Genomic DNA, 26,220 nt, shown 5'->3' on the forward strand with positions numbered 1-26,220 from the left:
TGACCTAATATACTTTTTTAACGCGCAGTTTAATAGTGAAATACTAGTACTAACGTCACTGTGCGGACATACTGCAAACCTGGATTAAATTATAACACTATTTTGCATGATCATTTGATTTTATATATTCTTATAACAATGGCGGCAGTGGAACCTGTAACCACCACACTGGAGTGTGTGGACCAGTATATGCTACAATGAACTGTAAAAAATCATGTATCGGGATCTGACAGAAGTTATTTTAGTAATCTTTGCTAAATAAATTGACTCTGACGACGTTTGTGGACAGACATCCTGTAATTGCCATTGACACACAATGAACAATTTGAAACAAAAACAATATGTGTAGTAATATTGACAATTGGATACCCTGTGAATTTTTCATTGAGATGTAAAAAATGTACCCCATAATCAGAAAATACTGTCAATGTTAAAAAAACAAAAAACAAGCAAATTAACTAGAACTTCAAGATAAATCATCACGACAATCCAATCCATCAGGTCTTGCTTCAGGTCTTGCATTCGGTAAGCGACAGTTGTGATTTATTTTGGTACTATTACACAATTAAGTCTGTATGTGTAATATAATACATCACTTATTTTTGTTTTCAAACATTGTGCCATAGTGGTCTTAGAAAACAGTGAGAGGTCAAAAAGATTTTACTTGTAGTGGGTGAAATTCTAGCACCTCCAAAAACCTGGACTGACCTTTTGTATAGATTGGTGGAAAAAACATAGGTAGTTTTAGCCTGAGGCCAGCGATTATAATCCAAAACACGATGGAATAGTCATGGTATATTTTAATGTAAGATGACACGGAGTAGGTGTTAATCTGTGCCACAGGAACACACTTGGGGATGTGCAACTCCAACTTCCTTCTCCTAGTCAACAGGTGGCGCTGGTGGTTCTCTTCCACCTCTCTGCAAAACAACAAATGGGGTGAATGTGAATGTACTTGTTTTTAATTAAATTAAAATCAAATAAAATTTAATTCGACTTAAACAAGGATATGAGTACAACTTACATTGTGGGGTTCGGTGGGTTTTTCTATGGAGGGGGAACTTCGGAGAGTAGAAGGGCGTAGCATGAAGAGGACTACGGCCAGTACCATCCATCCCATCACCATCATGGGGAAGGTAAACTCTTCCCCACCACTGAGTGACCCTCCATTCGGCCCTGGCACTGGACACAAACACACAATGCTGCTCTGGTGCTATTCTATACTCCAACAATGAAATACGCCTGCATGAAGAGGTCGTACGCACATTCCAAAGGGCACTCCGTGTCTGTGCAGTAGGACTGGGAATCTCTGAGCTGGAAGAGAAACATTGTATCGAATAAACCATTAACAACTGCTTGCTAAAATTACTTTACCGCATCGCTCATATGTTACAAAAACGTGTACTATTTTATTTTGCCTTGATCTCTGAGAAAGCAAAACACTAAACACAATTTATTCTACAGACGCAAACAGAGACAAGTGTCAATGTTTTGAAATGAACTTGGAAGTTTAGTTTTACTTTTACGACATATTCTCTCTAGCAGTATTTTCCTGTAAATGTTTTTTTACTTTGGCATTAATATGAGTGGTCAACTAATTTTGACAATGTTAAAATGTTAATATTTCCTCTTGAATGGTCCCTTTGTATCTTCTAGGTCCCTTTGTATCTTCTATTACAACACCCTTCAACAAGCGCTAAAAATAGCATCGGAGCGTTTTCAATCCAGCTGCATTTTACCGTACAAGTTACACCTGTACAGGGGGAGATTCCCAGAAACTGACACTGTTAGTTTCATTTTCAATATACCTTGTAGACATGTTTTGAAAACCAGCCTCAATCAGTATACCTTTCTTAAAAACATTTTTTTGCAAACAATATAAAATCTACATTGGATTGCAGCTCCCATGGAAATCATTGAGCAGGAACCAGGATGTTTGCTCAGTGTGACTTCAGACCTCTCCTTTTTGATGATTGCATTTGGCTTTTCTTTTTATTTTCTTCTTAATACAATAGAAATACTTTGCTGTACTGTAAACCCTAGCTTTGTCCTATTCTGCCACATCCAGATCCAACACTTACCAGGTTGAGGAGGCGGCGCATTGCGTGCTCAGTGGTGCAGATGCATTCACAAGGGTCAAAGCCCCCTTCTGCCATGTCTTTTAAGATGATGTGACCTGAAAATAAACAAAGCAGAAATATTCCAAACTGAACGAAATTGCTGCTGGAAGTGGAAACCCAAAACTTCCTGGAGTCAGCGCGCAGTGCACTCTCATACATAGACGCACGAAAGCCCAAAAAAAAAAAAAAAAAAATTGGGGAGGAGACTGCTCAGCTTGGCCTCGTTAGCATACTGTATACTTGTCTGTAATAATTACTTTTCAGTCAATTATCACAATGTTTTGTTCTACACTTTTTATTCAGTGTGGTCTTAATTAACAAGCAGGAACCAATTTGAGGTCTGACATGAATCAGTCTTTTTTTTTTTTAACATGTCTTTGTAATAAGGCCATAGGTAAAAACAGAAAAGGCTGAACAACAAAGTCTCTTTAGCATTTGTACCATAACTCCTAAAATTACATAATGCTTAGATGTGCAAGAACCCATGCTTGGAAGCTTTATTTTTAGTCAGATGGCTGCACAATAAAATACATTACACTCTGTTCTGGTGTTGTGAACTCTTTGCTAAGAGTACAACAAAATATAAACAAAAACCAACGTCATTCAACTTTGCCTTTTACGAAGAACTTAAACTCAGCGAAGCAGAATTTTGACTATTGGGTGTGACGCAAACCAATTTTAATGAGAAAACTGGTCTAACAAAACAGAATCGTCATTTTTTAAAATGTACGTACTGTCACTTGTTTGACTTATAACAGCTTACACCACAAAGTATGATCGCATTCAAAAGTAATCTTACAAAATAAAATATCTTCCGAGATCATTTGGATAAAAAAAAAAAAAAAATGCGCGAGAGGTGCACACGTTTAGCGGAGCGCAACATACTTGTACTACTTTTCGATTGTTCCATGTTTAAGAAAAGGCACAAAAGAAACCCGCAAAAAGTGAGGGATATTTTAAGGGATATTCAAATTTTCATCATGATTGACCAAGACGAGAGAAAAAAAATAATCAGATTTTATGTCAGACAGTGAGTGGGTAATACGTCTTTTTAAATAAGTCTATTGGTAAACTTCTGATTCTCAACTCCATCAATCATAGAGCAATCTATCCAGTTTTTAATGTTGTCGGATATTATTAAAGCAGGTACACGTGTTCTTAAAACATCTAGCGAGTGGATCGATCGTTTGTTTTAAAGTGACGTACGGTGCATCAAAGAGATGCTACGGTGGAAACAACTCAGGAAAGAGTTGTACTCGGTACTATTAAATTTAAGGTAATTCGAGAATGCATTAAATGCTCAAATAATTACTGTGCCATTAATTTTCCAATGATCTAGCATCTTAGTGCGACGAAGCAAACTGGGCAACCCCTATCAAAAAGAAGACCTTTAAAATAAATAAAATCGGATGAAGGTTTGAAGAAAACGGAGGCACAACCTACTTTGCTATGAATAAGACCACGATGAACACTAAAGTGTTGTGAGGAGCTTCCACGTTTGCCGATGGCTTCTGGGGGATGCACAGAGAAGTGATGAAGCGGCTAGATGTGTCAAAGCTGCAATGTTTGTGTTGCGGCACGTGAGCAAAGTTGCCATTCTTTACGACGCACATCCGGGAATTGAGGGGGCGGAACGAAAGGCGAAGATTAAAAGGAAAAGTATCTCATTGGTCAACGCCTTTGACAAACGACTTTTGTCCAATCATAGTGTAGCACGAGTGTGCATAATAGTAAACAAACACGCATCAGGCAAACAACACTACTGTAATCCTATCAACAGTTGACAATTTTGCATATTCTAATCCGCTGTAATACCTAACATTGAGCACGATCGAAGGAAAATCAAATATGGCTCAGCGATTTAAAAAAATTTTTTTTTAGCAAAAGTCTTTCAGTTTATTTGACAAATGCAATAGTGTGTATAGAATACAAGTGGGGGTCAGGTTGAGGTCAATTCAAATTACACAATTGCCTGAGAGCTGTTTCCTACTAGACTACTAGCGAGGTGAAAAAATAAAGAGCATGACAATTACAAAGGATGAAACCACAAGAATTAACATGGTGGGTGGTGAGCCAAACTGCGGCAGGCAGCCTGGCAGGTTTTTTTACATTTCTGGTGCTAGATTTGCCACTGCTTCTAAATAACTGCAGGATGTCTGTGTAGAAAAGTGTGACAACATTTCAGGTCTGACTTTTACAGGTGAGAGATTTGCCATCAAATTCTGGGCTGTAATAAGCACCATGAGCGTTAGAGTATGCAGGCTGTGGTGAATCTTCCTCAGGAGAAGGGCCTGGACAAATAACTGACAAAAAGGTACAAACTACATTTAATTGTAAAACAGGACAAAAACTTAAAAGTACTTTCATGGTAGATGTATGTACCATTTATGCACTCCAGAGCTTGGCGTAGCTGGTCAGACTACATAATTGTCATTGCATTTAGAACATCAGAAATAGATGTGCCTTTGAACAATGGAACATCCAAGCTTATCTGACATTCAAAGGAATGTGGTTATTATTATTGGTTCTTTCATGTTTAGTTTGAGTTAACTTAAACGGGACTGCTCCTCTTACCATTTAGCGCTCAAATCAAATCTTCACCCTCAAGCCACAGCTCGTACCTCGAAAGTCACTCATAAGTCGTGGTACCACTTACATAGAATATTGAGGAAGAGTCACATAAGATTTTTTTTTTTTACCAGGGAATTTAATAAGCAATACTCATACCAGATTAAAATTTCTGTAAAATGTCAGATTTTTTTTTCTGAAAAATGTGTCCACAAAAGAAGCGCAGCATGACAAAACAAACAAAGGGGGGAAAATATAAGTTTAAGACCTACATACAATGAGCTTCAAATGATAACTACAGAGTGTTCAGAACCTTCTAGGATGTCATGATAGTCCATGTGTGGGTAAAATGTAGATCTGTGAAACAGATTTAAGAAAAGGTCCATAAATGTCCAAGAGGATGTCAGCAAGAGGATGTACGATGGCATGGGAAGCTTTGAAGGAATCGGGCCCTTTAACCACAGTTGTGGCTCCACTCTTTACCTTGAACAAAACAAGCGTAAGCATATTAAGCAAGCATATTAAACATATTGTAAAAGTCAGTTCTGTTGACATTTGCACAGAAACACACGTTAGCTCGTCTCTGTTGGACGGTTACCTTTGCAGGTCCATCTGTCGATTTGTTCCGTCGTCATTCTGCTGCTTTGACATCTTGATGGACTCTGCTGATGGGTTAGAGTTGGGCTCTGCTCCTCTCTTCTTGCCTCTTGCGGCCCCGCCGCCAGGCGATGCCGTCTCTTTGCTTGTCGCCGTAGGAGAAGCAGCCATGCCAGTTTTGGGTGGTCGGCCACGCCGTTTCGCGGGCAGCGCTTCCGTGTCAGCATCTGCCGTCGTATTCTTACTACCCTCGACCTTTGACAGTGGAAGCAAGATGAACGCTGGATGAATATACAATGCAAGTTGTACTTGTTGACAACCAATCCCACTATCAGAGCATACCTTCTTATTGTCTTCCTTCTTGATGATAGGGTTCTCAATATTTTCTTGCGTTTGACTCTCGGGGGATTCTGTGGCTGCGATGCTTTTACTGCAAGTTTAAAACCACACAAGGGCACGTCACTTTCACTGCTTGTGTGGGTGCAGTCTGGAGTACAGGGTTCATCATGGGGGTACATTCCAGACCAACCCACTACACAGTAAGTGAAAATCTACAACAAAACATTTCCTATTTCCCCCCCTTGTCGTTTAACCCCTACTACACGCTTTAAACACACAAATTTAATAAACTTATTTAATAAACTTAAAATGTTAATATTTTTACTGTATTTCAACACATAAATGTATGGGGGGGTATACTGTATTCATTGTAGTGTCTGTCTTAGATACGATGGATAAAAAAAAAAAATGTACACACCACTGATCAAATGCCAGGTTTTTGAGAAACAATGTGGGCAAGGTAAATACTTTAACTGTGATGTGGTGGGAACCGCAAAATAGCAAGGGAACACATAGTTTGGAGTGTGTACCTGTTCTTGTTGACAGTGGAGGAGCTTAGCGGCGAGGAGTTGGTGCTGGTATTACTTGTATCCGACACTGGCTGCGCTTTAAAAATTTTCCTGCCCGGTACAGTCAACGTCTTGTTGACAGTCACCAACACTGGCGCTTGTTTAGGCTGCAGAACAAGGACAAACAGACAAAGCCGGGCTATTGTTAACACTGCTACAAAGATTAAACTTGTTAAAAATCATAAGTGACAACATTGTAGCAGTGGACATCAATTTCAAACAATCTTACGTAACTGATGCAATGTTGTGCAATCGTTACCTTTCCTGTGAGCAACATTTGTCGCATTTCTCCTGACAAATAGTCTTTGTCATTTTTGAAGTCCTGATGAAAACAGAGAGAGGAAAGAAAACAGAATAAAATGAGGATCAAGGGTCTATTTTGGAACGGCCTAGAGTCGAGAGTAAAAGGCGACAATGTATATGGTTGTTGTGAATTACAACACAATGAAATGTATGTGCAGTGCGTTTTCACAGCAAAAATCAACTATGATATTCTAAGGTGAAGAAATGATGTGTGTTTGATTACCTTGTCTAGCGCTAGGAAGAATGTGGGGCATATGTTGGGGTCACTTGGACAGTCTAGGTGACATGCGGTGCTCTTGTTAGCAATGACGAAGAGAGCGACGTCACAGACAATATACAGCTTCTGAAAATGCAACAACACACCATGAGGAAACATCACAATACAACTTTTCTGAAATAACTATGTGGTTAATTCCCTTTTGTTGCTACATGTACCTCATTGGCTTTCATGTCTTCAGGACATTGTGCGTCTTTGGTCCGTTTGATGTTTTCCACCATTTTTCTCAGGAAGGCGTGACTGTTATTCTCATTCTTGGTCATCAGCACCTCTAGCATGAACCACAGACACCTAAGCAAAACAAACAAAAACATGGCTGAGTAGCAATCGCTTGTTAGCAAATTACACAAACATAAATCAACCGCCACACACTCTTTAATGTCTTTGAGCTGTTCATATTCCTGCGGTTTCGTGAAGTCTGGATCATGAGCCAGTAGGTGGATCATGAAAGGAACAACATATTCTGGAAGGAAGGAGACCATTTTTTCTGTGAAAAGAAGAAGATAAAATCATTGATCACATGGATCTCTCAGACCATGGTATCAACATGCGACCATATTTACCCTGAGTGAGTGAGTTCTGCTTGATGTACTCTCGGCGCACTGAGATGTTCTTGAGTAGGCACTGTCGGGCGTGGGCGCGGCGCTCCTTCACCGGGTCCTTGGCACAGAGGGCGAAGACGGCCAGGTACTCCAGTGGCAGGGAGAGTTTGGCGAGAGCCAAGTGCAACTTCTGAGCAAAGATCTGACGCACCTGGTAGCACTCGTCCTGCACGCAGAAGGAAACAGATCAACTCATTCACCTCAAAGAACTGACACCTTGTAACCGTGCACTCATTGGCCACTTCAATAGGTACCCTTGCAAAATTCAATGCAAGAGCTGTATAAAAAAACAATGTTGCAAATAAGGCTGTATTTTGATTGACACTGTCAATACCTCTGACAGTTTGTTAATACCTCGTTTGTTAATACCTCGTTTAATAATTAAACAAACAATGTTTGTTAATTGTGATGCAGTTCAATTCTACCTTGCTGGAAAATACAGAAAATACCTCCTAAATGGTGTTCCCACCAAAACATGTTTTGACTTAGCAAAGCATCTTACTAATAAGTTTACAAAAAGGCAGTTGAAGGACAGACTGACATTGATGACAAGGCCGCACAACTGGAACTGTTCGGGTGTGATGATTTCATGATAACAGGGCTCCTGGGCCAGCTTCATAATGGCGCCCCCTGCGGCCAGCCTTAGACGAGACATGTCTGATTTACTGTTGGGAGAAACAAATAGTAAGACAAAACAACCTGTTAAAAGAATTACCCAGAACATACTGCACATTTAAGCAGTGGTCCCCAAACACTGGCCTGCGGGCCATTTGGTACCGGGTCAGAAAGAGTGAGAGAATTTTATTATTTTTTAATATATTTTAAGAGATGAAAATATAAGTCGGCACAGCGCCTACAAATAGTTGCCGGTCCACGAAAAATACACACTACCATGAGCCAGTCTCTGGCGGAAAAAAGGTTGGGGACTACTGCAAAAGGAGAAGAAGAAAACAGCAGACTGCAGTAGTCTCCCAATAAAATTTGGCCACAAGTCCCTGACACGGTCCTTTTCTACAAAGTTACCTGATCTTTTTTTGCTCTGTGAGGTCTCCCTCGCTAACCAGCATGGCTGACAGCAAGCGTAACGTAGAGTTTGCTGACTTGGACTGGTTGTTCTTCATTCCAAGCAACCAACGCACCAGCAGCTTGATGGCCTGGACCTGAAGAGCAGATCAACAGAAATAATTAGGTGAGTAGTGCAGTGCATGCACTGCTTAAATGTGACTCTTTAATTGCACGGACAAAATAGTTAACACAGTTTTGGTCTCCCACCTTAGCCAGTACTTCAGGTGAAACTTCTTCATCAGTGGTCCACAGCTTACCATTCTTGTTTCCCACCGACTAGAGACACAGATGCACCAATATAAACCCAACGTTTTCCCCACCAAACATAATATTACCTACCACCTCTTTAAATTCATTATTTCTAATCAATCCTTATAAAACGAGAGCACATTTGCACACACCCTGTCATTCATGAGCAGGTCTTTGACGATAAAGTTAGCCACTATGGACTTCATTGGTGAGGCAAACTGATCTGGTGCCAACATGGAGATGTGGCCCAGTGACACAAGCGGCGTGATGAGCTGCTCAGGAACGTCTGCATTTAGACTCCGTGACAGAGGCTGTAGGTACGGAGGACACACACAGTGCATCAAGATTTTCTTTTTCCCAACAATGCATCTCAAACATGGAGGGTTTGTTTTGAGTGCTCTACCTCAAATATTTGAGCCAACTGCACTTCTTTGTTGTTGAAGATGGCGTGTATGCAGTGCACAGCCTGCTTGGCCTGGTGAGGTGTCCCCCTCTTTGCTTTCTGATGTAGAATGGGAATTAGAGTCCTGATGGATGCATAGGATCTTTTATAAGTAAGGATGCAATTCACCAGCGCTATGTGTTCGCTGTGTCAAGTAACACGTACGATCTTATCTGTGGTAGCTCTGCCTCAATTTTCTGTCCGGTGTTTCTGAATATCTGGATCGCTGCCTCTGCCACCTTGTCATCCTCCATTTTCAGACACTGGAGAAGAGACTCATAGGTCTCTGATGAGTGGAATGCTGTGGGGTGGGTGAACGACAGAACCTAAAAAAAAGTATACATAAGAATGGTTACGCAAAACTGGGTCTATCAAAGAATTGGAATTGTTTTGGAGATTCTGGTATCATGTACCTTGAGTAGCTCCAAGCCTGAGCGGATGGCTGTATCAGGGGTGACGCCCTCTTCATCGTCATCTGCTGTGCCTTCAATGGACTTGTTGAGCAATTTTACCAAAGCACTAAAATATAAACAGGCTTGGTTATCAAAAAGTTGAAATGCGTCTATGTTTCATTCTTCTACCTACAACATAATCATGAGGTAATAAAAAAAGAATAAATGATTAAGCCAGTGTCATCTGGCCTATTGGTATGTCTTTTTTGCAAGGCAGCTTTAAAGGATTAACCTTCAAACATAGCTGATACTGCAGTTACACATGACAACCACACGGTGTCTCACTGAATGAGAAAAGCCAGTTGGTGGTGTTACACAATGGTAAACATGAGCATGAATCTTTTGAACCCAAGTGTCAGAGGTTCAACAAATGTGCTCCTCTTTACAGTGTCCTTCAATTTGTACATCCCAGGCATATATTTTCTTTCAATACGTGTGTGTATATTTTAATAAACGTTTCACACCTGATGGCTTCAGAGTCGATGTGGACTGGGGCGATGCGTTCAAGCAGGAACTTAACCATCTCCAAGAAAGGGTTGGTCGGTTGTTTGGGAAACGTTAACTTTCGAGTGATCTCCCGCTGTAAAAACAACATGCAGTATTGGTATTTATTGGTACACAGTTGCCAAATTGCCAGCTTCTAGATTAAGGCCAAGATATGCATCAATACATCTGTGACAACATTGACTGATTGTATGACAGTTTTGTATGCATACCAGTGAATTTCGTAAATGTGGTGAGAATGGGGAAAATGTAGCTTGTGTGTGGGTTAGATGTTACAATGTTTTGTAGTTTTTGCAATTGACACTTGTTGCACTTATGCTCTGATTAAATCAGCATGCCTTACGAATACTTGCAAAATAGCAAGGAATCATTTGTGCAAGATGCAGCATTTCAAATGCTCTCACCACACAGAGCTCCGCTTGTTTGCAAGAGCATGTCGGACTGATGAGAATCTCCAGTTGGGCTCTAAGCTTCTCATCCTCACCAAGAACCTGGTTGAACCTTTTCATGAAATCTTGAGCTTTCCCCGCATCTGGCAGGTTCTCTGAAAAAGCACAAAACAAAAATAGTGTTGATTTATTTTGCAATTACTGACTATGACAAAAACAACAGTTGAGCAGATGGGCTATACTAACTTGCAATATTCATCAGCTTCCCAAACATGGCAGCGTTATTGGCCTCAGACTGAAGGAGAGAGGGAAATTGGGTTACATGTTAGACCTCCATCTGTATTAAAAACAAGACAAAGACCCTTTGAGACAACGCACCACGGGCAGTTTGTGAAGGTCAAGCAGCTCTTTAACCAGGCCTCTCAGCATATTCTGACATTTCCACATCTCATTCAAAGCCCTAGGAGGAATACACAAGGAACAAGTGAGCCACAACGGTGGAAAACCACAGCCTTTGCTTTGCTAAGTCATTTACATTTCAGGATGTTATCTTGTACAATATGTATGAACAAAACCACTTGCATTATGGAGTATCTTCACGCCTCGAAAATTTATGAGGGTGACAATTTGACTTTTATCGACCAAGAATTACTGACTTGACAGCGTTGGTGTCCAGGCAGGCATACAGGTAATAGAGACACTTCATCTTCTCTTCGGTCTCAAGGCTGTGGGGGACCATGAACTGTGCAAAGATCTTTTCGACTAATAACCTGCAGAAGAGGCATCGAGAGCGGATGAACTGGTGAGACCTTGTTACATTTTGTGATTAAACATGTGCATTTTTAAAGAAATCTTATCTTCTTGACTATCAAGTCATCCTGCATTACAGTTCATTGACAACATTTTTTATTTCATTTAGATGAAAAATCGATTTTCTTACTTGTCATCAATGCTGTTCTGGTAGTAGATGTGCAGCAGCTTGTCTTTAATCCAGCTGATCATCAGGGCAGACTCCTTGCCCGCCTCGTGGTGCAAACAGTACTTTTTATAAAGCTGAGCCAGGCCCATCATCGCCTCCTTGCGCACTCGCCACTGTCAGGAGCAAAATATTCATGACAAACATGCTCAGCGTACTCCATTTCATGTTCATGCACACGCTTGGGAATATTGTGACCTTGCCTTGTGACATTATGGTACACTGCTGCATTTATCTCACCCTCTTGTCTAGCGTCCTTTCTCTTACGAAGCCCAATAATTGGTCATTGACCAAATTCAGATCCTTCTTCCCAGCATTGATGATGGTGACAATGACATCGTGACGAATGGCTTCCTCCGGGTCATGGGAACGCACTTTCAAAAACTCTTTAAGTGGGGAGTTAGTGGGTAGAAGTAGATTGAATTAGGGGGAGAAAACCAAAGTTATCCACTGTGGGATGTAAAGACGGCCTGAAAGCATGTGCACACCTGTAAGGTCTCTGGCCAGGTCGGGGTGGTTCATGAGACAATGGCTGGCAAACTTGACACACTCTAACCTCACCGGAACATGGATGTCATTGAACCTGAAACGACACCACAAGTATGATGCTTCCAATTCATTAAGTCACGTCTAATGTTCACTTTCTACTAGAAACAGTTGAGTGGTATGACCCCGTGCCTGCAACTCACCGTCCTAAGAAGCACTGCCACAGAGGTCGGTTATGCGAGGCCAGCTCAGAGTCTTTGGCCCCAAACAACTTAGCTAGCAAGCGTACAACAGCCAAACGCTCTTCTCCGTCATTGCTCTGCAAATAACAAAAACAAAAAGATGTCGGATTAGATTTCCTGATACTTTATCTGTACGGTATGCGTACAAAGTAGCACATTAGAAGACAAAAAGGTCAAATATCGTGTGTATGCGTCATTAACCTTGAGTTTGAACTCCAGCTGTGGCATAACAGAAGTAAGCAGCAAAGGATCGATGGCAAAGAGCTCTTGGATGAGGTCAAAGACATGCTCTGACAGATCACTGACAGAGGACTTTCCCATCACTAAAACCTGATTAAAGAACTTTAAACAAATACAAGATAAGACATTTATTTCAACATATTCAAAAATATTGTCAAAATACCAGACATTAAGTCTAGTGTACATGCTGCTACATACATTTGCAATGCACGTTTCTATGGTCTGGACAGTTCTCTTCAGGATAGTCTTTGCAAGATCATATGCTTGTTTGTTCAGATTCTGCACAAAGAAAAGTTACATATTGATGAAAATTACACAACATTGCCTTTTACTTCCATTTAAAAGGATCCATTCCAAAATTACTTGAATGTGATTGAAATAGAATTTCACCTTGTGTGCAGGGATGAGGTTAATGAGGATGCTATCCAAAAGCTCCTGTGTGACTCCATCTCCCTCCATGATGATGGAACACATCAAGTCCATCATGTGCAACTGAACTTTCTGATTGTGGCTGTTACTGCAGAAATACAAGAAGGGGGTGGGCATGGTTATGTGGAGCACAAATAAATGGTCAATAATAAATAATGTTTCTGAATAATATTGGCAAGTTTGTGAATGCCCTACCATGATTTTTTTACCACCATGGGCTTTTGACTTAAATACTACACACAAAATTTTCAAATTACTGTAAGCAACTAATGTTTTTTCCTTAGCTCTTTTAAAATAACATTAAACGGGTTAAATGACCTTTAAGTCATTGAATCACAGAATTAAGAACTCAAAATATGAATATTCAGAAAAAACAGGTCTTACTTGATCACAGAGAAGAGTGTTTTGAAAAGTTGGGTGAAGATCTCATTACAGTCCTCAAGTTCAAAGCAAATGTTGTATGATTTAACCCAGGCCAAATTCTACAAGAAAAGAGAAGAAATCAATAAACACCCTCATGACACATTAATCTGGGCCTATTTTCAATAAGAGATCACCTCCAGAAGATAAAAGTATCTGTTAAACTGAGGGCTCTTGGTGTCTTCCAGTCCCTTCAGCTGTCTTGTGATGAAGAGGAAGATGTCCTGCAGACAGAAGCGCAAACCGCTTGGTAAGCCAAAATCTTTCTAAAGACTATTGTCGTCCTGTGCAATGTTAGAACCGCTGTTAAACGGAGGCTCCTTGCCTTGAGTTTGTCATGCGAGGTGTAGGGTGCCTCGGGGGCATAGATCCGAAAGATGTCAGCCAGACAGCAGGCAACGAGCAGCCGCACATCTTTATTGGGGTTCCTGAGGAAGAACTCTGAGGCAAGGTGCAGTGCAAGGCCAAGATACTGCTGCTTCTCCTCTTCAGAATCTTGATCCATGTCCATATAGGTCTTCACCACCATCTGTGTAGCATCGCAATAGTAACAAAATGTGAGGCGAAACGTTTGAGTGTTTAAACCGAATGGATGGAATCTTCTCAAACGAATCATCACAATTATCATCAAATCGTGTAGATTGTGTGGGGCCTCTCTGTGTCATATCAAGCCATCCTTCCTACTTAATACGACCTGCCGGAAACATGCACTGAGCTCACATTCACCCTTCACTGACAGACTTCACTTTTCTCTGGAGCTAGTTCAAAATATGTGCAGCATAACATCTAAATGCCGCTTCATCATGTTTGCTTTCAACTCTGGGCTCCTCTGATTGACCCGGGTCTGCAGACCACAGAGTGTGTGCAACATGTGCAAAAGAATGACATTACAAAAAAACAACAACAGGCTGACTACAGGATCACAAGGACCGAACTTAGAGACCCCTGATTTAAGTGTTTCTTTCCTCCACATGTGCAAAAACTACAGTTAACTCAGAGTTAAAAATAAATGAATCATCGGCTTCCCAGCAATTTATTGGTATCGGCTCGACCGTGCTTCCCAAATCCCTACAAAACAATGTGAAAAACATTCAGGATGAACATAAAATGAAATGACTTGACATGTAGACAAAAGACAATGCACCACAGCTATCGATACAAAATAATGACTTATAGTACTGAAATGTGAGAGTGTGAACGAGGCAGACACTCAAGGGATTTGAAGGAGTGTGGGGGGATGGGCAAGCAGAGTGCACAGCACCACTTGTGCGCCTTTCAGCAGAAGCAGACGCAAGCTGCTTGCTGCCAACACGGAGGAATTATGCAGGCTGTGGAGGAATGTATTATACAAATTGTACAGCTCTCACTCAGATATAGAGTGCATGTATTGCACGTTTTTAGTTGTAACCTGTCCATCAATTATTCGAATCAAATAAATGACCAATTAATCAATTGTTAAAATAATTTTGAGTGGGCAGCTCTAAAACGGAAAAATGTGCAGGTAATCCCCGTGATCAGTATTGAAATCATACAATCTCTATCGGTGTCTAAATCGACATCCTAACTCCCCGATCAAAACTCTCATTATATAACAGCCGTGTGGGATACCTGATACACCTTACACATATTCCTCTCAAATATTGTGCATTGTAATCTGTGTTGGTGAAAATGTCTCCTTTGCTGAAATAATCCATCTATCTAAGAGGTAGAACTCTTGGGTGGAGGGTATTAAGAGCCTGAGTGAACAGCATGACTAATGCACAGGTGTGCCTTAGGCTGCTCACAAAAAGGCCACTCTGAATTGTGCAGTTTTACTGAAATGGAGATTCAGGGGTGTGACCACCATTTTCCTCACGCAATGCAACACATCTCCTTCACGTAGGCTTGATCCACTGCGCCATTCACCCACAACCATCATCTCAAATTGCAGCATGATAATAAACAGCCCCATGCTTCAACACCATTACTTGAGGCTGAAAACAGCAGTGTCAGCAGTGATCATGTCACCCATTGAGCATGTTAAGGATGTTCTGGATTGACATACAAGACACAGTGTTCGGGTACCTTGTGATATCCAGCAAATGTGTAATGCCACTGAAGTAGAGTGGACCAGCATTTGACAGGATGGAATAAACAACTTGCTCAACTTTATGCACAGGGCAAACAGTGGTAACAGACTTTCTATTAATCAAGATATTGATATGGCACATGTGAGAGGTAACAATGTGGGACAACAAATCTTGAAAACTACCTGCGGCATTGACTTTTATTGTCATAATTGTGAAATGTGATTTTTTTTATTATTAAAAGCGCTGCAGTTTAGTCAGTCCACCCATCATTCTCATTGGGGTAGTGGTTGAGCTGGATCTTATTTTAGCTGATCATTTAATGACTTATAACACGATTGCAGAAGTTTTGGGTCGGCGAAATTGATAGGGAAAAACAGGTTTCCCACACGTCTATCGGTTTGTAAAATTAGAAGTAAATTTTGACACGATGCAAGTCAAAGTAAGAAAATCAATGTGCGTACCTTTAATCGTTTGACCACCTCATCGTTGCTGATTTTGTCCGTAATCTCTTTGACTCCGGGAGGATAGCAGATCTTGCCGTCGCCCGCCGTTTTCTGCTGTTGCGGGAACTCCATGCTGGTAGACGTCGGAACTAAGCGGTCTTCTACTGGCCTCTATGGGTCGGAAAACAAAAGTTCAACAGCGCCATGCTACAACACTTACAAAATACTCGTTTTGAGCACTACTTCACTCTCTAATCGTTCAATTCCCATCACACACTGCTAGTATGGTGTGGAACTATTTACTACTAGAGGATGACGAATAGTTTTAATTTACCAAGCCAACATTCAAGCAGTCATTTGCATATTATTAGCTTACAAGCTAACGCCAGCTGTAGCTTCGTCCCAGGTTTCCGTAAATACAACTAAAAGCAACGTCTAGCTAATCGGAGCAGCGCATTTAAATTACGAATCCCATCCCGACAGACTGCGTCTTCGAGAGAAACACATTAAATTGCCCGTGTCTCACAACTGTCACACGGGGTTTCAAATTAGCTAGCAAGAGAGTTATGAAGCAAAACAGCACTGGCATTTAGCGGGAAGCGCGGTGAGCAGCTACCAGCTAGTAGCTGCTACATACCGTGCGTTTTAGCCCATTAGCTAGCTAGTTGCTAGTGTTAGGCCGCAAACTATTTCAGGTACCCATCACATCTCCCTCCTCAGACAACCAACGAGGAAGTCAATTATGCTTTAACCTAAGCATAAAACACCCACACCTGAGGGTAGATCCCAAGGTTTCCAACAAATGCAATAACTTTAATAAGTTTAAAATAGAGCTGATTTACTTGCGGTTGTCTTTTTGTACTTCAACGCATCTGCCTCTAGTTAACATGCGAAGGGCTGCTACCGTTGCCCTGAGCTCTCCTCTCCACACCAGCAACTTGCGTCCACGGACGATTCTAAGCATCCGAAAAAAAATGCTACATGCGGATGTTTCTAAACAGCGCGAGTATAAACATAGCTGAATTGCACAGCAACCGTTTGTTTGTATTTACCTCTCGAGCGGGCCGATTTAATTCATTAGTCTGACACAGGTTGGGTCTAGTTTTCCGCACAAAGCTCGTCCGTTTAGTCTGTGCTATCTGTGGGACGGCTGAGCGAAGAGCGCCCCCCTTTGTCTCGAGTGAATACTACAATTTTAAATACCTGGTGGAACACAGAATACAGGGACGCATGTACAGGATTCAATGTACGTACAGTGCAAATTACAATTATTGGGGACGTTATAACAATGGATTGTCTTCCCTCTCACATTCACAGTTATAAACAATTTGGACTAGAGCACAAGTTTCAAACTCAAGGTTTTCTATCTCATTTCATACAAAATTCAGAATTTTGGGATTATTATATTATAAGGCATCGCCGTCACAGCTTTCAAGTACAATAATTGTTTAAATGTCTGCCTTTAAAGCCACATGGTGTATTTTATAATTATTTCTTGCTGGGTAAAAATATTACAGTACGTACAGTTTTTTTGCACGCCGGGTAAATCTTTTATTTTGAAATTTGCGTCATAATGTTAGCTTTTATTTTGTTAGCAATGTTATGATTTCCGATGTCGGCCATTATTGACCGGAGAGCACAGTGCAGTGTTGTTTATAGTCACCTTTTGTAGTTCTCACTACTTGATCTGATTGTTACAACCTTGAAGAGTTCAACTTCACGCTTTATTATACGGAAGAATAATGGTGTTCGTTCCTGCCACGAATGTTTGCTCAAATCCAATGTTTGTTGCCACCCTGTTAGCTCCGAGTAGCTCTGCTAACTGAACTAGTGAAGGATTTACCCCGAACGTACCATCCATCATGCCTCGAAGAAAGAAAAACGAACAGAGCCCGACCAGAGTCCGCGGCGGTCCTCCTCCCCTGGAAGACTTCGGCCTTGGACCACCTCAGGGTTACGATCTCACATTGGCGTCCAACTTTTCACATGGCAAAGAAGGCTCCGACAGGCAGAAAATCACCCTGAAGATGCAAGAGATATTCTCCCACTTGGACCCTGAAGTTATACACATCGTGCTGTCTGAGGCTGATTTTAAAGGTACAATGCGTAATTGCTGGGAGTTCATTAAAAGTGCATGAAACTAATAAAAACAAACTGACCAAGTGTCTGTTTGTGCTCTCCAATTGTAATAGATGAGCAATCATTTTCATTTCTTTCTCTTTTTAAAGTCATTCTCACTGTCAAACGTTTAATAACTATACGATTGAAATAATCACATAATCACAATTAACAAACTTTCATTTCTGTGTTGCAGTTGAAAATGCCATGGATTCCCTGTTGGAACTGTCAATTGCTGCTGAACTCGCCGGCGCCGTTGACTCTCCAATGTGTGGCTTTGAGAGCACTGCCGCAGCCTTGCTTAGTCCTCGTCATGTTTCTCAACCAGGCTCTTCGGCAGCGTCAGAGCAACTCACCTCTCCATCTCCGACTACCAGTCTTCTGACAGAAGAGTTGGACCTTCAAGTTGATCAGGAGCTTCAAAACCTGGCGGCGCAACAGGAAGATCATACAAATAACCAGTGTTTGTCTGCTGACATGACACTTTCATCATTACCGCCATCACAGTTTCCAGAGCAGGTCTTCCCTGAGCTTCAGTTCAACCAGGAGCCTCAGAGTGGGCATCTTGAAGGTGGCTTAGTGCTTTCTGGAGCTCCGTCTCCATTTGATGGACTCAACACTTGTGAACGTGGCAGCGGCGACGGTCAGAAGTCACTTGTGGATTTTAAACACCTAGTGGCAGAAGAATCTGCAGACAGGCCAAAATCTCAGTTGGATCTTGTAGCGTCAGGGCGTCCCTCTGCTTTTCAGTTGTACAAAAAGAACGAGTCATCCCAAATGCTTTTACAACCCTCCGAAAATGCAGATGCAGGAGCTACCACAGCATCGTGGAACATTCATGCTCCTACTTTCTCTCCCCGTTTACATGGAAATCAAGGACCGTGTTTTATCACCCCTATTGCACCTTCACACCATTCAATTGGACGTCCTTCTCCCTGGGGAGGCCAGGCTAGTCAAGCACCTCTTCGACCCTCTGCTACGATTCCCAAATCCTGGGCTATGGCAGCAGCTGCACATAATCCATCCAGAATTGCACCTTCTCCGTCAAGCAGGCTTCATTTGGAAGGGAAGGTGCTTGTGTTGCTACGTGGCGCATCCGGGTCTGGAAAATCCACTTTGGCCCGGTATGAAAAAAAGGCTTTGAACTGTTTAATGCCACTCAGTTTACAGTAAAACAAAGCCGTGAACAAAGAGAATTACATGTGTATACAAATCAACCACATAGATTTGCTTTTTAGATGAGTCTGTTTTGATTAATGATACGAAACAAAACAAAATTGCCATAGATGGGCTAAGTCGCTAATGGATAGCATCAGTTTTGCGGCCAGATGAAATTTAGGTATGAAAAGGTGAATTCACTTTGAAATTCCTCATTTTTGTTCAGAATATGTCAAAGAGACCGCAGTAAAGCACTTGATGGTGATGGTCCCATAAATTAAATTGCAGATCATGGAGAGAAGCTGTTGTCTATAGATTGTCTATATTCATCTCTGCAGAGCTCTTGTCGAAAATAACCCAGGTGGAGTTGCACTCAGCACCGATGACTACTTTACTTTTCAAGGACGCTATCACTATGATCCTGCTTCTCTGGGGGAAGCTCATGAGTGGAACCACAAGCGAGGTAAATAAACATACATGTACAGTTGGTAGTTTTAAATGAGACACAACTATTTGATCTGTTATTTCACCTTCACCCAATAGCCAAAGAAGCTTTTGAGAGAGGTGCTAGCCCCATCATAATTGACAATACAAACATGCAGGGCTGGGAGATGAAACCCTACGTGGCCCAGGTAAGCCATCTGCATTTAATGCCTTTCTTTAAACGACCACTCCCCGTTCTTGATTTCCGTTAAAACATAATGCCGCTGTGGTTTTCCTTGTTAGGCTTTGAAATATCATTACAAAGTGCTGTTTCGTGAGACAGACACTTGGTGGAAGAACAAGCCCAGGGAGCTAGAGAGGTGAGCAAGATCTGGCAATTTCATAACCATGTCTTTCAATGTTGCTCAAATCGTCACCCATCAAGACAGAAATGCAATCTTGTTTGTTTTGTGTCTTTTTGTCCGTGACCCTGTGCAGACGCAGCACACACGGTGTGTCTGCTGAACGGATTCGGCGCATGCTAAATGACTACGAGCGCTTTGTAACAGTCAAGTCCATCATGGGTGCAACAATGCCGGAGTGTAAAATGCGCCTTCACCTGGAGAACAGAAATGTACAGTAAGTGGCAATCACAAACGACAGGATTGGTCTTTTGCATAGTTTGTGGCAGATTCTCATCAAATAGATTGGCTTTTAACTTATTGTTTTAGTTTGTTACAATATTGTCTATTTTCATTAATTTAGCGAGTTTGTTACTGCATATATCATACTTTTCTTCCGTCCCTCAGGTGTGTGACTCCTGAAGCAAAATGCCCCGACCTTGTCAGTGAACCTGGACTGATGGACCGACGTAAGAATTCCCAGCCTCATCTCTTTTCCTCCCTTCCTGACGTGTCATCTATTGATCACCCCAGTGAGTTCCACAAGTTGGAAGGTGACAACCACCAATCAACAGAATCACTTGATTTCCAGCCAGTTGGAAGTGCCTCAGAAAGTTCACACAAAGATGTTGACTTGGACTTGGGGGTTCTGGATTTTGAGCTGGATGCCCGAAATCAGCCTGGTGCAGAACAGGGGATACCCGATTGTATTGTGGAATCAGTGATGAACGAAGACCACCGCAATAGTGAACCCCCGGTAGCCTTCTCTCAGTCTATTAAACAAAGGCTGCCAAGAAAAAGAACAACTAGGAACTTTGAATCTGCAGATCTGGTGAAAGAACTTGACCACCCAGATGGCTTGGCAATGGGAAAAGAACAGATGAATAAAGAAGAGGTATCGGTGGCAGGTGGAGAAGAGAAAGAGATGTCCAAGATGTTGCATTTTGTAGGTGACTGGCCTTCTGAAGGGCCACTTGATCAACGACAAGCAAGGGGAAACAAAAGCCACAAAGACTGCGATGGAAGTGAAGACAGAGAGGTGTCTAAGGAAGTCAGCAGTGACACAAGCAAAGTGCAGTTTCCAAATCCTGAAATGCAGAAAATGTTTGATATCATTCAAAATTTGGGAGGTTTTTGCGAGTCTGTTTCTTCTTCATCGCCGTCTCCCGTTTCTCCTTGCCTTGAGCAGAATTTGGAGACAGATGACAAAATTCAAGAATCCCTTAGGGATAGCTCTGAGGGTGGGGAAAAAGAACAAAATATGAATCCAGATAAGATTGGCAGAGTTGATTTACCAGATTGCGTCTTAGACTGGAAAGCTGCAGAATCCCACAAGGATAATGGTGAGATTCTAAAGAGTGAAAATGAAACGAGTAGAACCGCAGTCTCAGACATCGGTTGCGAAACAGAATCAGACGCCGCTGCAAATACCTGGTCGGGCGTCACCGCATCTGAACCTCCAGAGCCGAAAGAGGGCTGTGCCACGGAGCACGAGTATGGCAGAGCGTTTGCGTCTGCCATCGGTACCGAGATGGACACAAACCAACGCAAAGAGCAGACGGACAGTGAGGTGACAGTGCAGCCTCAAAGTGAACATTCTAGTGATGGCACTGCCCCTTTGGAACCGCAACGATGTGGAAAGCAGCGTCACGGTCGCAGATCAGGGAAGCAGTGCAAACTAGCCCTCACTTTCACTCAAAACTGTCCAGCTCATCCTTTCAAAACACTTGATGATCCTGACACCACATCACAAATGGTTGATATCACCACACATCCCGACTTTGAGACCAGCCTCAGTCCTAAACTAGACTCGTGCATCAAGCTCGAAGAAGAAGAGGTCCTTCCGCAATCTGACTCGCCTCTCTCTTTGGAAAGAGGTTGTCCCACCCAGACTGAACCTCAGGACTTTGCCCTTCTTTGGCGTTTAAATCATCAAGACAGCCGAGCAGATCATGTCGCCGCTGCCTTCAGTGACATCACAGTTCTATGTGGCGTCTCCTCGCGATTCGTGCCAGAGATTTCATCGGCAGTTTCTGCTGCTGTTGCAGTTCACCCGTCCACCCAAAATACAGTACCGTACCGCATGGTGCACGAGAAGGGCACACAGGTGGAGGAGAAAGAATTTGTGGCAACTCAAAGCCGTCTCGAGAGCCTGACCATCCTCAGTCGTCATTTTAAACTCGTTAGTTTGGATACATTGGAGGACTTGTATGACAAATGCCACCAAGACTTGGAATGGACAACCAACCTGTTACTAGATTCTGGAGAAAGGCTCTTCAAAGATGAGGATGTTCTTGAGGAGGAAGCTGGTAAAGTTGAACAGAGCATCCCGTTAATAGTTACATCGTTAGAAACCAAGTTGGGAGATGAATTTACTTATGCAAAGTCAACCGCTGTGGCCAATGTGCTTCAACAATCTGCATATGAGGAAGTTCCCGAAATTGCTGGGACCTCCGATACGGACTTCTCAGGATTTGCTGGCACAGCTTCTCCAGTCAAAAAAAAGACTCAACTGGAGACACATCTGCACACAGTAACAACTAGTCCTAGCCTGCCTACTATGGAAAAGCACGGTGAAATCCAACACCAAGCAATATTCGAGGAGTCAAGTTTTGCAACTCCAGATGACATTGCCAGCCTGGAAGAGATCCACCGGCTTCTGCAGGCTGAGCTGGAAGAGTTGGAGAGAGAAGAAAGACAGAAGAAGGATGATGAGAGGACCGTTGGAAATAGAGACTGCCCAGTCCTGAACATCAACAGTGTGGAGCTGAAACTCCCCACTGAGCTGGCACTGCAACTAACTGAACTCTTTGGACCTGTTGGAATTGAACCAGGTAACAAGTTATACACATTTCATGCTAATCAATCAAACTTCACAGTCTTTCCTGATTTAAGATAAGCATGTGCTTACAATATTTAGGTACATGCTCTTCTGAAGACTACGCAGTGCAGATGGATATGAACCTGGCTAAACTGCTCCACCAGAAGTGGAAAGATTCGATCCAGGTGAGAAAAAAATAAATCCTTGACACTAACCATTTGGAAGCGGTAGCTGTCCAACCTTATTTGTGTCTTGATCTGAGTGGATCTATGCAAGTTAATCCTGTTGTTTCATAGGAACGGAAGAGACAAGCAACTCTTTCCAACCAATTGCTTCTGGACCGTAAGTTAAAACACATCATTGAGGTGGGGGGGTGCATATTCTATGGTACCCATCTGTCTGACTTCATTCTGCAAAATATGTGTCCTGGCAAAGAAGCAGGGATGCCAGTGATGGACCACTGGAATTTCTCCCAGCCATGTGTTTCTCTGCGGGACATAATAAAAGAGGAGCTGGCTATGCAGGAGAACATGACGATGGTAATGCACCGTGTCACTTTAAACTTCTTAATAATCTTCCTTTGTAATGAACCTCTCGTTCCGTTTGCTTCAGTCAAGACAAAATCGAGCAGAACTCAACAAGCGTGATGGGGCCTCCATGCTAAAAGAAGATCAGCTCTACGCTCGCTTCCCCTCCATTGACAGACATTTTCTCCAGGATATTTTCAGGGATCATAAGTAAGACTCAAATTTTGTTTTGAGTTATCCATTTTCTCTGTCACTCCCATTTCTATTCTCCAACATGACTGATTAATTTCCATGTTTATCATATCTGCAGCTACTGTCTCAGCCAGACGGAGCTTTTTCTGAACTCTTTACTAGACCAGGGGCCTGTAAAGACAGTCGTCGCTCCAGAATTGCCTCGTTCTGGACACCAAAGAGCTCCCAGCAAAGAGAGGGAAAAGGTAGACCTGTTGTTTACAAACACAACCAAAGAGATTCTCCATATGAACAAAATATTGGGGCATCTGTCATGCTGGAACAGAATAGAAAATTTTTCTTCTGACTCTATTAATGTTCCTTCATTTTGCAACAGAAACTTCCAGACTCTGACGTTGCTCAGAAGTATCAGAACATTGACGATCCTGAGTACAAGGACTTCAGGGCCGAAGCCAGTCTGCAAAGAAGTCGGCAGCTGGAAAGTTTTTCCAAAGCTGCAGCAGCTTACAAGCAAGGACACAGAGAAGTGGCTTCCTTTTATGCACAGCAGGTAAAAAAAAAATTACCGTCTGATCTTCCACCATTCTACATCTTTACTTGCGTAATGTAATGAATGTAATGAAAATGCATGTTGCCGCTCTGAGAAAATGTCACGTGTGTCACTTTTGTCCAATAGGGACACTTACACGGTCACCGGATGCGTGAGGCCAATCACCGTGCAGCCGTTCAGATCTTTGAGAGGGTCAACTCCTCGCTTCTTCCTAAGAACATCCTGGACCTCCATGGGCTGCACGTGGACGAGGCCCTGGAGCATCTGCGCCGAATCCTCCATGATAAAACAGCAGGTACATGGAATGGAGTCAGAACATGCAGTAGAGTTGAAAGAAAGGATGAGGTTGAATTATTACAATATCTGTTTAGTTGCGATTGCTTTCTTTTTAAATGTATTCTTTGAACCGCTTTTGTGCAGACTGCGAACAAGGTCTGTGTCGACCGCAGCTCTCTGTCATCACAGGAAGAGGTAACCACAGCCAAGGGGGCGTGGCCCGCATTCGCCCAGCCGTTATAAACTACCTCACCAACACACACTACAGGTACAAGCGCGCACACAAACACACATTTGTCTCATAGTCTCGCTGGTTTCCTCATATTCCTTATCTTGCAGGTTTACAGAACCAAAGCCCGGTCTCGTCGTGGTCTCTTTGAAATAGAAAGGAAACTGGAGAGCATTAGTGTGAAAGTTGCTACGAGAAGCAACGCTAATTTACATTTGACATATATCTCAGATTAGTATGGTACCTCTTTCTTGTGTCTTACGTCCTTCTGTCTTTAAACCAGCTTAAAATGTAATTATTCATAAGAGTGATGTTTCTGTAGGTCGGACTAAGAGGTTTGCCGTGTCATTATTTTTTACAATAAGAAACCAAGTATAGATGAATTTTTAAAATATTTTGATTCTTTTTTTATTGTGTGCCACTGTGCTGGCTTTACATTTTGTCTTTTAAGATATTGAAAATCAAAAATCAAAGCAAATGATAAAAGAATGCAAACTGAAACATTTAGCTTCAGGGTTGTTTCTATTTTTTTATTTTATTTTTTGATTATATGAACACTTTGCATTATACATTCTGTAAATTGCATGTGTTTTACTGATGCTTTGTGATTAAGGTGAAAAAAGGCCAAATACTTGAAACAATAGTTATTTTACAATATATTGTAAACGTTGTAAAGAGAAGGTTGTATTTTTTGTATACAATTTATATGATGTTGAAACCGAATGGTTGTATCAAGAAATAAAATGGTTTTGAATGTTTAATTTTACTGCTTCAGTTCATGTCTTGTTGGCTCACAGTCTGTGCAGGGTGAACAGAGTTCCCTGCTGGACAGATACAGTACTGCAACATTAGGTATAAATGTGATACAAAGTAAATACCGGGTGGGCCATTGCATATACTTTTGAATAATTAAGATTGATGCGTCATAGATTGCTAAATCTAGATGAATTTTCATGACCTTTAAGTTTATGTGCATTTTTAGAAACAAAACCTGAAAAGGAACTGTCAAAATTAATTGGAAAATAGAAAATATTGCATTATTATATCATGTTTTTTTCTACTTGCTGTCACAAATATACCCAAAACGCCTCTTCTTCTCTGCCGTCTATCAAGTAAATGTTTCAACACTACCTGTATGTGGGTCACTTGTATGTGGGCCAAATAAAAAAAAAAAAAAAAGATTTTGAAAAATGGGGCTTAGATCTGAGTTTGATTTTAAAACTAATTATTTATGTATCATTAGCAAGTATTTGGCAATGACCAAAGTTAAATGCTACCATCAGTCTGGGTTACTTTAATAAAAAAATCAATTATCCATATACATATTCAAGGGCAATAGTATAGTGCAATAGGTGTGGCTGCGATCAGATTCATACCTAACATCTGACGCTGAAGATACTTTTGTCATATTCAGAACCTGTTTGGGAACATTTCTACTTTATTTGCGTCACACAGTACTGACAGAGATGATGCTAAAATCCTATTTATGTGTGTGTGAGAAATTACTTTGACCTAATTTCTTATCTGACAAAAACCTGGCATTAAAATGGGTTGTGTAGACTTATAGACTTATAGACTATATAATTGAAAGAAAATAACTGTTATTGAAATGATTTTTCCCAGGTTTACCGGTCCACATGCAATGTTCCGTGTTGACACGAATGAGCAGAAAATTAGAATCAGACAAAGAGCATTGCAAGCACATTTTGTGTCAGATATAAGTGCACGAAGCCAGTTATAATAT

General features: G+C 41.6%; 3 protein-coding genes across 11 annotated transcripts; 1 reads left to right on the forward strand and 2 right to left on the reverse strand.

The window, feature by feature from the left end:
* Nucleotides 1-514: 514 nt before the first annotated feature.
* Nucleotides 515-3,713, reverse strand: smim14 (small integral membrane protein 14). 2 transcript variants are annotated; one of them, XM_037249197.1, is made up of 5 exons: nt 3,564-3,713; nt 2,082-2,176; nt 1,266-1,314; nt 1,025-1,182; nt 515-920 (listed from the first exon to the last, which is right to left on the reverse strand). In XM_037249197.1, the coding sequence occupies exons 2-5, from the start codon at nt 2,154-2,156 to the stop codon at nt 882-884; spliced, it is 321 nt and encodes a 106-aa protein (XP_037105092.1). In that variant the 5' UTR covers nt 2,157-2,176; nt 3,564-3,713; the 3' UTR covers nt 515-881. The 2 variants fall into 2 exon arrangements, with proteins under 2 accessions (XP_037105092.1, XP_037104998.1); XM_037249103.1 differs by lacking the exon at nt 3,564-3,713 and having other exon boundaries at nt 2,082-2,332.
* Nucleotides 3,714-4,431: 718 nt separating this feature from the next.
* On the reverse strand, nt 4,432-17,774 carry pds5a (PDS5 cohesin associated factor A). 5 transcript variants are annotated; one of them, XM_037248590.1, is made up of 33 exons: nt 16,834-16,941; nt 15,800-15,952; nt 13,595-13,798; nt 13,407-13,493; nt 13,234-13,331; nt 12,811-12,937; nt 12,619-12,699; nt 12,382-12,522; nt 12,142-12,257; nt 11,941-12,035; nt 11,693-11,838; nt 11,417-11,568; nt 11,133-11,246; nt 10,855-10,936; nt 10,723-10,771; nt 10,492-10,631; nt 10,048-10,163; nt 9,545-9,650; nt 9,297-9,457; nt 9,093-9,216; nt 8,842-9,000; nt 8,648-8,716; nt 8,399-8,535; nt 7,917-8,040; nt 7,337-7,541; nt 7,146-7,260; nt 6,932-7,064; nt 6,720-6,839; nt 6,453-6,515; nt 6,155-6,300; nt 5,628-5,715; nt 5,287-5,540; nt 4,432-5,171 (listed from the first exon to the last, which is right to left on the reverse strand). In XM_037248590.1, the coding sequence occupies exons 2-33, from the start codon at nt 15,911-15,913 to the stop codon at nt 5,168-5,170; spliced, it is 3,870 nt and encodes a 1,289-aa protein (XP_037104485.1). In that variant the 5' UTR covers nt 15,914-15,952; nt 16,834-16,941; the 3' UTR covers nt 4,432-5,167. The 5 variants fall into 5 exon arrangements, with proteins under 5 accessions (XP_037104485.1, XP_037104622.1, XP_037104540.1 ...); XM_037248727.1 differs by lacking the exon at nt 16,834-16,941 and adding an exon at nt 16,624-16,743; XM_037248645.1 differs by lacking the exon at nt 16,834-16,941 and adding an exon at nt 16,116-16,139.
* Nucleotides 17,389-25,237, forward strand: n4bp2 (NEDD4 binding protein 2). 4 transcript variants are annotated; one of them, XM_037248166.1, is made up of 16 exons: nt 17,389-17,878; nt 18,096-19,023; nt 19,396-19,520; nt 19,601-19,689; nt 19,784-19,860; nt 19,979-20,119; nt 20,290-22,715; nt 22,802-22,887; nt 22,999-23,044; nt 23,132-23,241; nt 23,315-23,439; nt 23,540-23,666; nt 23,798-23,971; nt 24,098-24,266; nt 24,392-24,515; nt 24,587-25,237. In XM_037248166.1, exons 1-16 carry the CDS (start codon nt 17,644-17,646, stop codon nt 24,630-24,632), a joined length of 5,028 nt encoding a protein of 1,675 aa, XP_037104061.1. In that variant the 5' UTR covers nt 17,389-17,643; the 3' UTR covers nt 24,633-25,237. The 4 variants fall into 4 exon arrangements, with proteins under 4 accessions (XP_037104061.1, XP_037104144.1, XP_037103983.1 ...); XM_037248249.1 differs by having other exon boundaries at nt 23,138-23,241; XM_037248088.1 differs by having other exon boundaries at nt 22,999-23,241.
* Nucleotides 25,238-26,220: the final 983 nt, after the last annotated feature.

This window comes from Syngnathus acus, chromosome 1 (assembly GCF_901709675.1).
Source record: "Syngnathus acus chromosome 1, fSynAcu1.2, whole genome shotgun sequence".
Taxonomy (NCBI): domain Eukaryota; kingdom Metazoa; phylum Chordata; class Actinopteri; order Syngnathiformes; family Syngnathidae; genus Syngnathus; species Syngnathus acus.